General features: G+C 40.1%; 1 protein-coding gene across 1 annotated transcript in view; it reads right to left on the bottom strand.

Moving 5' to 3' along the window:
• Nucleotides 1-15,130, bottom strand: part of PAXBP1 (PAX3 and PAX7 binding protein 1) — a 99,109-nt gene that overhangs the window by 21,409 nt on the left and 62,570 nt on the right. The window contains exons 16-17 of the mRNA XM_053705969.1: nucleotides 3,727-3,873; nucleotides 2,320-2,474 (exon numbers count right to left, since the gene is read on the bottom strand). Coding sequence (XP_053561944.1) covers nucleotides 2,320-2,474; nucleotides 3,727-3,873 — 302 coding nt within the window. The remainder of the gene's footprint in view (nucleotides 1-2,319; nucleotides 2,475-3,726; nucleotides 3,874-15,130) is intronic.

Below are 15,130 nucleotides of genomic sequence, written 5' to 3'. Positions count from 1 at the left end.
ACGAGCACGTTTTTGAAGCTGGCCGCGTCCGTAAGCACCGCTGGTATTGAGAGTTGCAGTGGCGGTAAATATGCCTGTACGCTCCCTTTTTGGAGCCTAACGCAGCCCTTCTGTGAACTCTAAATACCAGTGGTATTTAAAAGGAGCGGGGGGAAAAAAAAGCACGCGTAGCTAACGCACCCCTTTGGCCGCAGAACTCTAAATCTAGGCGACTATTTTTTAATAAAACTTTGCATGCAATATTAGGTTATATAACTCTAGCACTAATATAATGTTATATAATTCTGCACTATGTGCAGAATTCGATAACATTATTTTCTATGTTTACTGTCCTATAACACCAAAACATTGTGACACTTTCTTTCATGTCTAATCTAACCTTAAAAACGGAATTTTGCTGAAGAGGTGCAATGTTTGGTGTGGAGAAGAATCACACTTAAATTGATTAAACTTGGGACATTTATCTTTATGAACGGTTATGTAGATTCCTATGGGAATATAGGCTGAACCAATACCTGTACAGTCACCCATTTGGTTCTACTGTAGAGCACTTCCAGCATATTCCATGTTTTCAACATTCTCATATGAAAAGAAAGTGAAGAACTAAAATTTTCCTCTGAGTTTTTTTTCTTTCATTTTTTGTTTTAAACTAAAAGGGACATTCCAGACAAAATGGAAATTCACATGGATGCATTTCAGTTTTGAATGGAAGCATTTTGTATTATACAAATATTAGCAAAAATGCTTGAAAATAAAAGCTATTTCTGTTTCAAAAGTGTATTTAAGTATGCACCGTGCACCAGCATTTTAAACACAGCACTTGCTCAGAGTGTAAGGTGCTTGTACCATCTGGTAATTACTCAATTTGTTATTTGCGGACATAATACAAGCCTCACTAGCGCTCTGGGCAGCTGCAGTTTTTAAAATGCTGGTGCACTGAGAATATCTAGCTTCACACACACGTGCAGAGAAAAATGTTAACACTAAAACAGTGATAACTTTCACAAATACATAAATACACACACACACTTTAACATGTATATGTATGTATCTATGTTAATGTCCTTTGTCTTCCTTTTTTCTACTCTTTTTACTACAAGCATTTCTGCCAATACACACATATTGCAGATATGTTTCTATCTAAAGATGTTATTCATCTACGTGCATTTCAATTTTGACCAGAATCTCCCTGGTGCTGTAAAACTTGCTTTTCCTTAAAAGGGACAGTATACACCAGAATTTTTATTGTTTTAAAAAGATATATAATCCCTTTATTACCCATTCCCCAGTTTTGCATAACCAACACAGTTATATTTATATACTTTTTACCTCTGATTATCTTGTATCTAAGCCTCTGCAAACTGCCCCTTTATTTCAGTTCTTTTGATAGACTTGCAGTTTAGCCAATCAGTGCTAGCTCCCAGATAACACTGTGCTCATGCACGTGAAGTTATCTATAGGAAAAACATGAACTAAACCCTCTAGTGGTGAAAAACTGTTAAAATGCATTCTGAAAAGAGGTGGCCTTAAAGGTCTAATAAATTAGCATATGAACCTCCTAGGTTAAGCTTTCAACTAAGAATACCAAGAGAACAAAGCAAAATTGGTGATAAAAGTAAATTGGAAAATTGTTTAAAATTACATGCCCTATCTGAATCATGAAAGTGTATTTTCGACTAGACTGTCCCTTTAATGTTTTCAATTATTTGTTATACCAGCTGCAGAGTATAAAATGTATGAGAAATTGCTCCTTTAGGTATATTTTTGTATATGAAATAGCTTTCTACTAACTGAAACCTCAACCGAATACAGTGGGCTGATCTTTTAGGGAGATGATACCTCATTATGTTATCTGTCATTATTTACACAAAGTCTTCATTATCTTTATTACGGTTTACTCAAAGGCCAGTACTAACAGAGAACATTGGAAAATTAACATTTTAGTACATCTCGTTACATCCCCCCCCGTGGGAGCATTATTTTATCCCACCTTCTTATTTACAAGTTTTTTTGTAACCAGAACTTAAGTTCAGGATTGTTTAGTATAGGTAGGGATACAATAGGCAAAATCAGCTATTTAAAGTACGAAAATTAAAAAAAAGTTATTTCTAAAATATTTACAATTTACACTCAGTTGGTGAAATGGATAATTATTTACACATTTTAAAGGAGAAAATAAAGTACACTGTCCCTTTAAGTGGTAGTTCTATCAAAACCCTGCTTAAGATATATAGGACTTACTGTATATCGATTTAATCAGTACAAGAACATCTCTCTCTCATACATACCACACTTTCATGAATTGAACATTGCGTTTACCTTGCATTTCTTTTCTCCACGTCGGAACATCCAACGTTGTTTCTATAAATTGTACCAGCCAGATGAGTGAGATACCGAGCAAAGTTTTCTAATTGTGGAATTGTTTTGCCTTCTTTGAGATTTAAAAACCACTGCTTTGGAAAACATGCAATAACCTGGAACAGCAAACAAAAAAAAAAAAAGAGAAAATATTTAGTTCGATGCATTATGGAAAAAACAACTGATATACTGTTACCATGTTTGTACTTCCTATGTATCCTGTCATGCACTTCCTATTAATGCTCACTGGGTTATAGGTAATTTTTTTTTTTTTTTTTTTACTAATGATCAGTTAACCTTAACAAGAAAGTACCCATCAACCAATGATATTAACAGGAAAAACATATCAACCAATGAGCATTAACAGAAGTACCTATGAGTATTAGTGGGAAGTGCCTGTAAGTCAATTAGATGGCAGTTAGTACACAACTGATACAGCTGTATTAGGTCCAAGTTAAATTTAAACTTTTACTTAATGTTTTCATGAAAAACATATTTGTTACCGTTTCATATATGCGAAAAGACATTTGAGGAGAGTGTCCCTTTAAGATGCAAGAGATGGAGTTAAAAGGACAGTCAATTGCAAAATTTGTTTTGTATAAAAAGATAGATAATCCCTTTATTACCCATTCTCCAGTTTTGCATAAACACTGTTGTATTAATATACTAAACTCTGATTTCCTTGTATCTAAGCCTCTTTTGACAGCCCCCCTAGTCATATGGCTATTTATTATCTATTGCCTTGCATTTTAGCCAATTACTGCAGTGTCATCCACAACTCCAGGGAAGTGAGCACAATGGTATCTATATGGCCCACATGAACTAGCAGTCTCCTGTTAAAAGCTAATAAAAAAAGCATATAATTAAGAAGCCGTCTGTAGTGGCTTAGAAACAGGAGGACATTTTCTAATTTCTACTATATCAATATAATGTTGGTTGTGCAAAGCTGGGGAATGGGTAAGTTTATGGTGTTGACTGTCCCTTTAAACATGTCTGCACACACAATCTTTATTCCAGCCACATTATTAAGTGACTTGGAAGCCATCGATGAACAAAAATGTATCACTCTTGGGAACCTTCTAAATGTAGCTTTTATTTACTGTTTTGGAGTTACATTAGAAATACCTTTATAGTAACAGATTATATAGTAGCAGAGGTAGAATCCGAATTCCTTACTGCCCATGACTTTCTCTGTATGTCAGTAAAAATACAGTATTCTGCTGTGAGGTAAACCATACTGAACTAGGAAATCAGCTAAATATGTGGGCTAAAAAGGATAATGTCCTATGAAGTGGGAATGGATTTCACAATTTAATATATAACCATATATGTGCAACACTAGTCTGTCCTACGATTAAGTTGACTTACACTTTGGGCTTTTCTAATGCTGTCTTCTCCATTCTCATTGTTCTGAAATGCAATAAGGATATATCTGTTGAGAAGCCCATCTACTGCCAACTCCTGTAGTGTCTTGCTGGAAAGGATTCCATGCCACTTCAGAAAGTTTCCCAGTAACTAAACCAATCCAAAGGAGAAGAGTTAGCATTAACAAAAGCAATGGTACGTAAGACGTAAGACAGGTACATATATCAAACAGAAATTAAAGGATTAGCAAATCAATTAACTAATATGAAGACATTTGAATACAGATGAGCTGTATGGCTCAAGCAGTGAGCCATTTGAAAACAGATGAGCTGTATGGCTCAAGCCGTAAGACATTTGAATACAGATGAGCTGTATGGCTCAAGCAGTGAGACATTTGAATAATTTCTGTATAGTTCGGGAAAAGGTGCGACATGCTCTTTATATCTTCCCTGTTCTGTTTAAATAATTAAAATATTTGTGATTTAATACATTTCCTCTCACCCATATTTATGTAAAGAACCAGCCTCAATATGAATGGACAGAAAGTCAAGTCCAATACCCTGAACATTTATCTTGACCTGGCCTGCAGCTTTCCCTTTCTGTATTGCCATCAGATCCCATAAGTTTGTAAAAATAACTAGACATCCAAGAATGTGTGATGTATGCAAAGAGTTGTCTTTTTTTGTTTCTGTAACAAATAGATGTCTTAACTTACCCAGTGACGCTGGTGATCTCAATGTTTAATAAGCTAAAATACATTAAAGCACTGGTTTCCAAATCTGTCCTCAGGCCTCCCTAACAGGCCAGATTTTGAGGATATCTGAACTAGAGCACAGGTGAAATCAGCCGATTAGTAAACATGGTTATTTTACCTGCTCTCACCCAAGGTAATCCTAAAAATCTGACCTCTTTAGGGCGCCTGAGGACAGGTTTAAAAAAACAGTATTAAAGTAACCCGTGACCTACAATCTTAAAGAGACATTAAACACAAAGTGTAAACTACATAATTATGAACCTTCATATATAAGAATAATTTTGCAATGAAAACTGAAGCTTCATTTTTTTTGTTATAAAATGAGGAGAGTCCAAAGGTGTCCATAACATGTGAAATATATTTCTTGCCACTAGGAGGTGGTCAAGAACCCTCAGAAGAGCTTTAATCCCTCCCATGTTTGTTGATGGCCTCTGAAGACAGAGGTTGAGAGAAGGGCACAACAAGCAAGATTTTATTATTTTCTATTTAATTTATTGGGAGCTCAGACCTGACTTGAGCCCCAGTACCCTTCTTCCATATTTACACAGGGAATACTTTAGGATAATTTCTCCAAGATACTGAGTGAAGCAGGGGTAAAGGAATAACTAAATTATGGCATGTCAGTAATCTCACGGGTAAATCTCTCATCCATAATTGCCCCAGGCGTTGCGGGAACCATGTCTCAGCCTCACCCTGAGGGGTTGCTGGTATATACGCAAGTATCCTTTGCAGCATATTTACTTGCACTGGATGGGCTCTCTAGTGGATCAACATTCTGTGAGGGAGAAAAGCCTCAGCAAGCTGATAAGATACAATGGAGAGGCACTGCAGTCCAGGTGACTCAGACACTAAACACAGCCCAGGAATTAACCCTAGTACTTTTCTTGTATAGGTACTACATGTTTGATGGTTCTCGGCCTTTACACATAGCACCTTACCTATGTGTTTAACACGAAAAATTACGGAATTCAGAGTTAGTTAAAATCCCTCCTTTTTCATTGCCTTATTACTTATATATATATATATATAGGCTCACAGAAAGAAAGAAAAAAACAAGCTACATTGTCTCTTTAAGAAAATCACTATTTGCCTTATGCAGTTAGTGGTTCAGCTCATTATGGATGAGGTTAGGGTTGGGGACACAAAGGGATACAATATAATGTGTATGGTTTGTTTTAGTGTTTTTTTCCCTCACAGGCCTTAGCCTGCAAATCTTTCCAGACTTAGGCTCTGCCCCTCCTTTAGCAGTCTCTCTCACAGGGGCCCTGATATTCAAAACCGCTCAGGTAATGTCCATATACAGTGGATATAAAAAGTCTACACACTCTGTTAAAATGGCAGGTTTCTGTGATGTAAAAAAATGAGACAAAGAAATCCTTTCAGAACTTTTTCCACCTCTAATGTGACCTATAAACTGTACAACTCAATTGAAAAATAAACTGAAATCTTTTAGGTGGAGGGAAGAAAAATATAAAAATAAATTAATATGGTTGCATAAGTGTGCACTTAAACTTATACTTTGTTGAAGAAACTTTTGATTTTATTACAGCACTCAGTCTTTTTGGGTATGAGTTTTTCAGCATGGCACATCTTGACTTGGAAAGATTTGCCCACTCTTCTTTGCAAAAATACTCCAAATCTGTCAGATTGCGAGGGCATCTCCTGTGCACAGCCCTATTCAGATCACCCCACAGAATTTCAATCTGATTCAGGTCTGGGCCATTCCAAAACTTTAATCTTCTTCTGGTGAAGCCATTCCTTTGTTGATTTGGATGTATGCTTTGGGTCGTTGTCATGCTGAAAGATGAAGTTCCTCTTCATGTTCAGCTTTCTAGCAGAAGCCTGAAGGTTTTGTGCCAATATTGACTGGTATTTGGAACTGTTCATAATTCCCTCTAGCTTAACTAAGGCCCCAGTTCCAGCTGAAGAAAAACAGCCCCAAAGCATGACGCTGCCACCATCATGCTTCAATGTGGGTATGGTGTTCTTTTGGTGATGTGCAGTGTTTTTGCGCCAAACATATCTTTTGGAATTATGGCCAAAAAATTCAACCTTGGTTTCATCAGACCATAACACCTTTTCCCACTTGCTTTTGGGAGTCTTCAGATGTGTTTTTGCAAAATGTAGCCTGGCTTGGATGTTTTTCTTTGTAAGAAAAGGCTTTCGTCTTGCCACTCTACCCCATAGCCCAGACATATGAAGAATACGGGAGATTGTTGTCACATGTACCACACAGCCAGTACTTGCCAGATATTCATGCAGCTACTTTAATGTTGCTGTAACCCTCTTGGTAGCTTCCCAGACCAGTTTTCTTCTCGTCTCTTCATCAATTTTGGAGGGACGTCCAGTTCTTGGTAATGTCACTGTTGTGCCATATTTTCTCCATGTGATGACTGTCACTGTGTTCCATGGTATATCTAATGCCTTGGAAATTCTTTTGTACCCTTCTCCTGACCGATATCTTTTAACAACGAGATCCCTCTGATGCTTTGGAAGTTCTCTGTGGACCATGGCTTTTTCTGTGGGATGCGACTAAGAAAATTTCAGGAAAGACCAACTAGAGCAGCTGAACTTTATTTGGGGTTAATCAGAGGCACTTTAAATGATGGCAGGTGTGTACCGACTCCTATTTAACATGATTTTGAATGCGATTGCTTAATTCTGAACACAGCTACATCCCCAGTTATAACCATGTTATTTTAGTTTTTTTGTTTTCTTCCCTCCACCTAAAAGATTTCAGTTTGTTTTTCAATTGAGTTGTACAGTTTATGGGTCACATTAAAGGTGGAAAAAGTTCTGAAATGATTTATTTTTATAATTAAAAAGAGAGAAGTGCTCAACCTGGGAACGAACAATAGCATAATAGCTTGTTCTATGGCTAGTTACCACCCAAGAAGCAGCCTCTTTTTGCTCAACATGTGCCTTTCACAGAGAAGAACTTTCCTGAAGCATATCAGTCTGATCGTGACTTCACAGTACAGTCCAGCCCCGAAATACCAGGCAATCCCTCTCTAAATGGGAGAAAGAGCAAAACCCCAGACGTACGTTTCGGCCTATTGTGGGCCTCGTCAGTGAGGTGCAGCCATATCCCTCTAGGCACACTGAGCAACGGGTCCACGTCTGGATTCCCGCATCACACATAGGGAGACTTCCCTAAGTGTCAATTTGCATAATTAAAAAGAGAGAAGCGCTCAACCTGGGAACGAACAATAGCATAATAGCTTGTTCTATGGCTAGTTACCACCCAAGAAGCAGCCTCTTTTTCCTCAACATGTGCCTTTCACAGAGAAGAACTTTCCTGAAGCATATCAGTCTGATCCTGACTTCACAGTACAGTCCAGCCCCGAAATACCAGGCAATCCCTCTCTGAACGAGAGAAACAGCAAAACCCCAGACGTACGTTTCGGCCTATTGTGGGCCTCGTCAGTGAGGTGCAGCCATATCCCTCTAGGCACACTGAGCAACGGGTACACGTCTGGATTCCCGCATCACACATAGGGAGACTTCCCTAAGTGTCATAATTTGCATAATTAAAAAGAGAGAAGCGCTCAACCTGGGAACGAACAATAGCATAATACGTACGTCTGGGGTTTTGCCGTTTCTCTTGTTCGGAGAGGGATTGCCTGGTATTTCGGGGCTGTACTGTACTGTGAAGTCAGGATCAGACTGATATGCTACAGGAAAGTTCTTCTCTGTGAAAGGCAAATATTGAGCAAAAAGAGGCTGCTTCTAGGGTGGCAACTAGCCATAGAACAAGCTATTATGCTGTTTGTTCCCAGGTTGAGCGCTTCTCTCTTTTTATTTATGCAAATTATGACACTTAGGGAAGTCTCCCTATGTGTGATGCGGGAATCCAGACGTGGACCCGTTGCTCAGTGTGCCTAGAGGGATATGGCTGCACCTCACAGACGAGGCCCACAATAGGCCGAAACGTACGTCTGGGGTTTTGCTGTTTCTCTTGTTCGGAGAGGGATTGCCTGGTATTTCGGGGCTGTACTGTACTGTGAAGTCAGGATCAGACTGATATGCTACAGGAAAGTTCTTCTCTGTGAAAGGCACATATTGAGCAAAAAGAGGCTGCTTCTAGGGTCGCAACTAGCCATAGAACAAGCTTTTATGCTGTTCGTTCCCAGGTTGAGCGCTTCTCTCTTTTTATTTATGATTTATCTTTATCTCATTTTTTTACGTCACAGAAACCTGACATTTTAACAGGGGTGTGTAGACCTTTTATATTATATATATATATATATATATAATTTAGAAAAGGGGGGTTAAAAGTGCTAGGCAGTCACTATCTTAGTTATACAATAATTAAACAGGTGGTATTTCCCCACAGCAGCTCTTACCTAGAAAGTATGTGTAGTACATGCCCCCTATAGTACAATCAATACTGAAATTAAATAATAGTACAGTAAAGTAGTTTGTAGAGCGCTTGTTGGGAAAATCTCAATTCTCTTGTTTTGAGAATATATGAATGTGTGATACACAAAACTGTGCAAATATTAATTTTATATCACCGTTAAGTGACACACAACAATATATAAAGTATTAAAAGCCTGTACATAAGTGAAAGTATAAATGTACCAATAAAAGTATTAATATACAAATTTAAGAATAAACAGTAAAATATCTTCACAGTCTTATTCAAATACAAGAGGAAACCAGAGTTTATCTTGATACATCTAATAAGGTTGGTAATAGTAACAGTTCCTCAAATTATTCCAGAGTAAGAGGGATAAGAATGGCCGACCCCGTCGGGGTTCCAACTTACATTCCTTACCCCCAATCTTATGAGGTAAGTGCCGCACAGTTAGGATGATCCGCGACTAGCCTCCAAAAAACCCTCTTCTAGCTACTAACCACCTCTAGCTTGGTTATCTACTTTTCAGGTACCAGAAAGGGTCAAAAGACTACAGCGATGGCCTTAGCATCATGGCTAAAAAAAGACTATTCATAAGGCTTACTTGGTTGCAGGAAAACCACCTACAAAAAGAGTAACTGCTCATTTTACTAGATCTGCATCTACTAATTCGCCCTTCAAAAACGTTGCCTCCTTGGAACAGATTTCCAAGGCGGCAACTTTGTCTTCTCGTCATACAGTACCTTTTCTGAATTTTTTCTTTTTTTATATATTTATGCTTCTTCTCAAGCTGCTTTTGGCAGGAAAGTCCTTCAGGCCGCAGTGTTCAGCAAATAGGAAGTGCCATCATTTTGTCCCACTTGTTCTTAACATGGACTCTCAGCTTGGGTATTGTATCCCACATTTTATGGACACCTATCGACTCTCCTCATCTTACGAAAGAAAAACAAAATGTATGCTTACCTGATAAATTTCTTTCCGAGCATGGAGAGTCCACAACATCATTCCAATTACTAGTGGGATATTCAACACATGACCAGCAGGAGGCGGCAAAGAGCACCCCAGCAAAGCTGTTAAGAGTAACTTCCCTTACACATAATCCCGTCATTCGGCCGATTGAAAATGGAAAAAGAAGAAACACAAGGGTGTAAAGGTGCCTGAGGTTTACTCAAAAAATCTGCAGAATTATAATTAAAAAAAGAGGGCGGGGTCATGGACGCTCCATTTCCAGAAAGGAAGAAATTTATCAGGTAAGCATAAATTTTGTTTTCTTTCCTATGGCATGAAGAGTCCATGTAGTCATTCCAATTACTAGTGGGAACCAATACCCAAGCTAGAGGACACGGAATGAACAGGGAGGGAGAACAAGGCAGGAAGACCTAAACAGAAGACACCACTGCTTGAAGAACCTTTCTTCCAAACGAGGCCTCAGCCGAGGCAAAAAGTATCAAATGTGTAGGACGACAAAAAGAAGGAACTACAATTTCCTGATTAAAGTTTCGATCTGACATCACCTTAGGGAGAAAACCCAATTTAGTACGAAGAACCACCTTATCTGCATGAAAAAATAAGGTATGGGGAATCAACAATAACAATTTTATATCAACAACATGCATTGTCTCAAATGGAGCCTGCTGCAAAACTTTAAGAACTAGGTTAAGGCTCCAAGGAGGAGCAACAGGTTTAAACACAGACCTGATTCTGACCAGGGCCTGAACAAAAGCTTGAACAGCTGGTAAATCTGCCAGACATTTGTGCAAAAGGATAGACAATGCAGAAATCTGACCTTTCAGAGTACTGACCGACAAACCATTCTCCAGGCCATCCTGAAGAAAAGATAAAATTCGGGGAATCCTCACCCGACTCCAGGAAAAACCTTTAGCCTTCACACCAAAAAAGGTATTTACTCCATATCTTATGGTAAATCCTACGAGTAACAGGTTTACAAGCCTGAAGCATAGTATCAATGACCACTTCCGAAAAACCACGTCTAGACAGGACTAGGCGTTCAATCTCCAAGCTGTCAACTTCAGAGAATCTAGATTTGGATGGAGGAATAGGCCCTGAATTAGAAAGTCCTTCCTCAGAGGTAACCTCCAAGGTGGAAGAGATGACATCTTCCCCAGATCCGCAAACCAGATCCTGCGAGGCCAGGCAGGAGCTATTAGAGTCACAGACGCTTTCTCCTGCTTGATACGAGCAATGACTCGTGGAAGGAGAGCAAACTAAGGAAACGGGTATGCTAGCCCGAAATCCCAGAGCATCAGGGCAGCCTGAGAATCTCGACCTTGAGCCGTACTTTGGAAGCTTGGCATTTTGACGAGACGCCATCAGAGCCAACTCCGGAACCCCCCACTTGAGGGTTATCCTGGAGAACACTTCCGGATGGAGAGCCCACTCCCCGGGATGAAAAAAAAAAAAAGTCTATCTGCTCATAAAATCCGCCTCCCAATTGTCCACTCCTGGAATGTGGATGGCAGATAGTAGACAATCATGAGCTTCCGCCCACTGCAGAATGCGATTCACCTCCTTCATGGCCAGAGTTCCTCCATGGTGGTTGATGTAAGCCACTGAGGTGATGTCGTCCAACTGGAATCTAATAAACCAGACTAAAAGATAATTGAGGCCAAGCTGTCAAGGCATTGAAGATTGCTCTCAACTCCAAGATGTTTATGGGAAGAGAAGACTCTTCCCGAGACCACAGGCCCTTAAGCTTTCAGAGAACCCCAAACAGCTTCCCAGCCTGACATGCTGGAGTCATAAGTATCACATTCACCCAGGAAGAAATTCCCCCGAGACAGATGTTCCTGTGAAATCCACCACGAGAGAGAGTCTGTTAGGAGGTCCAGATTTATCCTCTGCGATAAATCTGAATGGTCTCCGTTCCATTGACTGAGCATGCAAAGTTGCAGCGGACGCAGATGGAACCGAGCAAAAGGAATGATTTCCATGGACGCCACCATCAGACCAATCACCTCCATGCATTGGGCCACTTATGGACGAAAGGCAGACTGGAGAGAAAGACAAGAAGCCTGGATTTTCTGCCGTCCGTCAGAAAAATCTTCATGTCCCCAGGAAACACACTCTTAGTTGGAACTAGAGAACCCTTTTCCAGATTCACTTTCCACCCGTGGGAACGTAAAAAAAGACAACAACAACATCTCTGTATGAGATTTTGGTAGTTGAAAAGATTACGCTTGAACCAAGATGTCGTCTAGATAAGGCGCCACAGGAATTCCCTGGGATCTGATCACTGCCAATAGGGCTCCCAGAAACTTTGTGAATATTCTGGGAGATGTGGCAAGACCAAACGGAAGGGCAATAAACTGGAAATGCTTGTCCAGTAAGGCAAACCTTAGAAACGGGCAATGATCCCTGTGATTCGGAAAGTGTAAATACGCGTCCTTCAGGTATATGGTCGTCATGAACTAACCTTCCTGAACCAATAGAAGAATGGAAGGAATAGTTTCCATCTTGAAGGACTGAACCCTGAGGAATTTGTTGACACTTTAGATCTAGGATGGGACGGAAAGTTACCTCCTCTAGAGGGACTGGTACAATAACTCCCAGGGAGGATAGGTCCTTTACGCAATTTAAGAAGGCCTCCCCTCTTTACCTGGTTTGAGGATAGTCTTGACAGGAGAAATCTGCCCCTTGGAGGGAAGACTTGAATCCTATTTTGTAACCCTGGATCTGGGACATCGCGTATGCAAGCCTGACGAAAAAGAGAAAGCCTGCCCATCACCTGATCCAAAAATCGGATCGGGGCAGATCCTTCATGCTGATTTAGAGTCAGTGGAAGGCTTTTTGTTTAGCTTTCCCTTATTCCAATGCTGGCTGGATTTCCAAGTGGACCTGGATTGGTCTGGCTTGGAAGAAGAGGAGGAAGACTTCTGTCCTTTAAAGCTGCGAAAGGAACGAAAATTAGAAGTCTGTCGACCCTTAGGTCTATTCTTCCTGTCCTGAGGTAGGAAAGAACCCTTTCCTACCGTAATCTCTTAAATGATTTCCGCCAGACCAGGACCAAAGAGTTTTACCCTTATAAGGTAAAGCCAAAAGCTTGACCTTTGAAGATACATCAGCCGACCAAGATTTTAACCACAGAGCTCTGCAATCTAGAACAGTAAAGCTAGACATCTTAGCTCCCAGTCTAATTATCTGCATGTTGGCTTCACAGATAAAGATAGTGGCTAGTTTAAGAGCTTTGATCCTATCTTGGATCTGATCTATCGTAGTCTCTTCTGATATCAGATCAGACAGGGCATCACACCAATAAAGATGCTGCTCCCGCAATCGTGGCAATACTTGCCGCAGGTTGCCACTGTAATCCTTGATGGATGTACATCTTTTTTAAGTAAGCCTCTAGCTTCTTATCCATCGGATCCTTAAAAGAACTATCCTCTATAGGAATGGTAGTTCTTTTAGCCAGAGTACAGATAGATCCCTCTACTTTAGGCCCAGTGCGCCATGAGTCCCGAATGGAGTCAGCAACATGGAACATCTTTTTAAAAACAGGGGAAGGGGAAAAAAGGAACCCCAGGCTTATCCCATTCCTGAGCGATAATTTCAGACATTATGTCTGGAACAGGAAAAACCATCCTCAGACGGAGAATCATAAGCTCTATCAAGTTTAGAGGACTTGTTGGGGTTGACAGCAACCGAAGGTTCGGAGATCTCACCTTCAGAAGCTACTGAGGTATCCTCTTTATCAGACATTAAAGAAAGGTTGACCAGAGCAGATTTAGAGGGATCACAAACCTTACTAGCAGACAAATGTTTAGATTTCCTATTACGCGTACCCGGAATAGGGAAAGCAGACAAAGCCGCAGATACTGCAGACGTTATCTGTGCGGCAAAATCCCCTGGTGAATAGACACCTCCAGGAGGTTGAGAGGAAACAGAAGGCACAGAATAAAACAATTAAAGCTTGAGACGTTTGAGGAGAAAGCGGAGGCATGTCATGCACAGCAGTATCCTGAGACACACTTGGCTCAAAAGGGAGTAACTTGTCTTTGAATTTTAAAGTCTTAGCTAAGCATGAGGAACAAAATTGCATAGGCAAAACAATCTGCGCCTCTAAACAAACATTTATCCAGAGATGGACTAATCCTTTTCTGAGTGCATGGCTATCGTAATTAATCCCCACTAAAAAACAAAAAAACAATTAAAATGCAAATAAAAATTATGAGCAAAATTATATTAATTTGATCCCAAAAAATAAACAATATGTTCAAGGAATATGTGAAGACTTAACACAGAGTGCTAATAAAATTATTAGCCTCTAAGACCAAACCTCAGACAAGAGATCTATCCGTTTGTCTGAGGCACCTACCGTGACCGGAATCAGTATCCCACTAGTAAGATTTTCAAAGAAATCCTCTGCAGTAAGAGAACGATCCAATCAGCAAAGTCTGTGAAAGCCGGCATTTCTAAACACACAACGCTCCGCTCCAATACAGCAGAAATGTGAAAGTCATGTGAGCGGCTGAAAAAGAACTGCTAATAGGCGTGCGTTAATGAAAATGGCCCAAATAAAGTACCCCGCACATATACATTTTTCAAGAACCAATATCCATTGAGCTAAAAAAGAAAAAAAAAAAAATACCCTTGCCAAGTAAGGGAAAATGCAAGAAAGCTTCATTAACCCTTAAGTCTCTAACTTTCTCATTTATAAAGTGCCTGTAGATTGTACCAATAATGTTGCCCCTGAATGTACCCTTCACCATATAAGAATAGATATCCACTTGAGGGTAACCTCAAAAGTGCTGACCTTCAGTACAAAAGCACTTACCTGTGCATCCAGCTGCAGGGCAGATAACAGCTACTAAAGTGTGACCGGTACTCGACTCCCTGTCAGGGACCTGTAGTAAAAGAAAGAACAGAGTAACCAACCCTGGCTTTCTGCAAAGGAGTAGCAAAGTGTTAGAAGTAACGCAAAGACCACCTCACCATCCAACTGCTAATAGCCACCACTACTCTTACTAAAGAGATTGACATGGACACAGCTAGACCCCAATCCTGGCTTGCAGGGAAAAGTACCCATAAAAGGATTAAATATCTTCGCACATCCTCCATTGACAGAGGCAAAGGGAATGACTGGGGACTATGAGTAAGGGAAGTTAAACTTAACAACTTTGCTGGGGTGCTCTTTGCCTCCTCCTGCTGGCCAGTAGTTGTATCCCACTAGTAATTGGAATGCCATAGGAAACAGAATTTACATTTACCAATAAATTTCTTACTTTCGTGATGAGGAGAGTCCATAGGACCCGCCCGCATTTTCACTAGATGGGCAA

The sequence above is a fragment of the Bombina bombina genome, chromosome 3, assembly GCF_027579735.1.
Source record: "Bombina bombina isolate aBomBom1 chromosome 3, aBomBom1.pri, whole genome shotgun sequence".
NCBI classification, from domain to species: Eukaryota; Metazoa; Chordata; class Amphibia; order Anura; family Bombinatoridae; genus Bombina; species Bombina bombina.
This window is presented reverse-complemented; position numbering and strand designations above follow the sequence as displayed.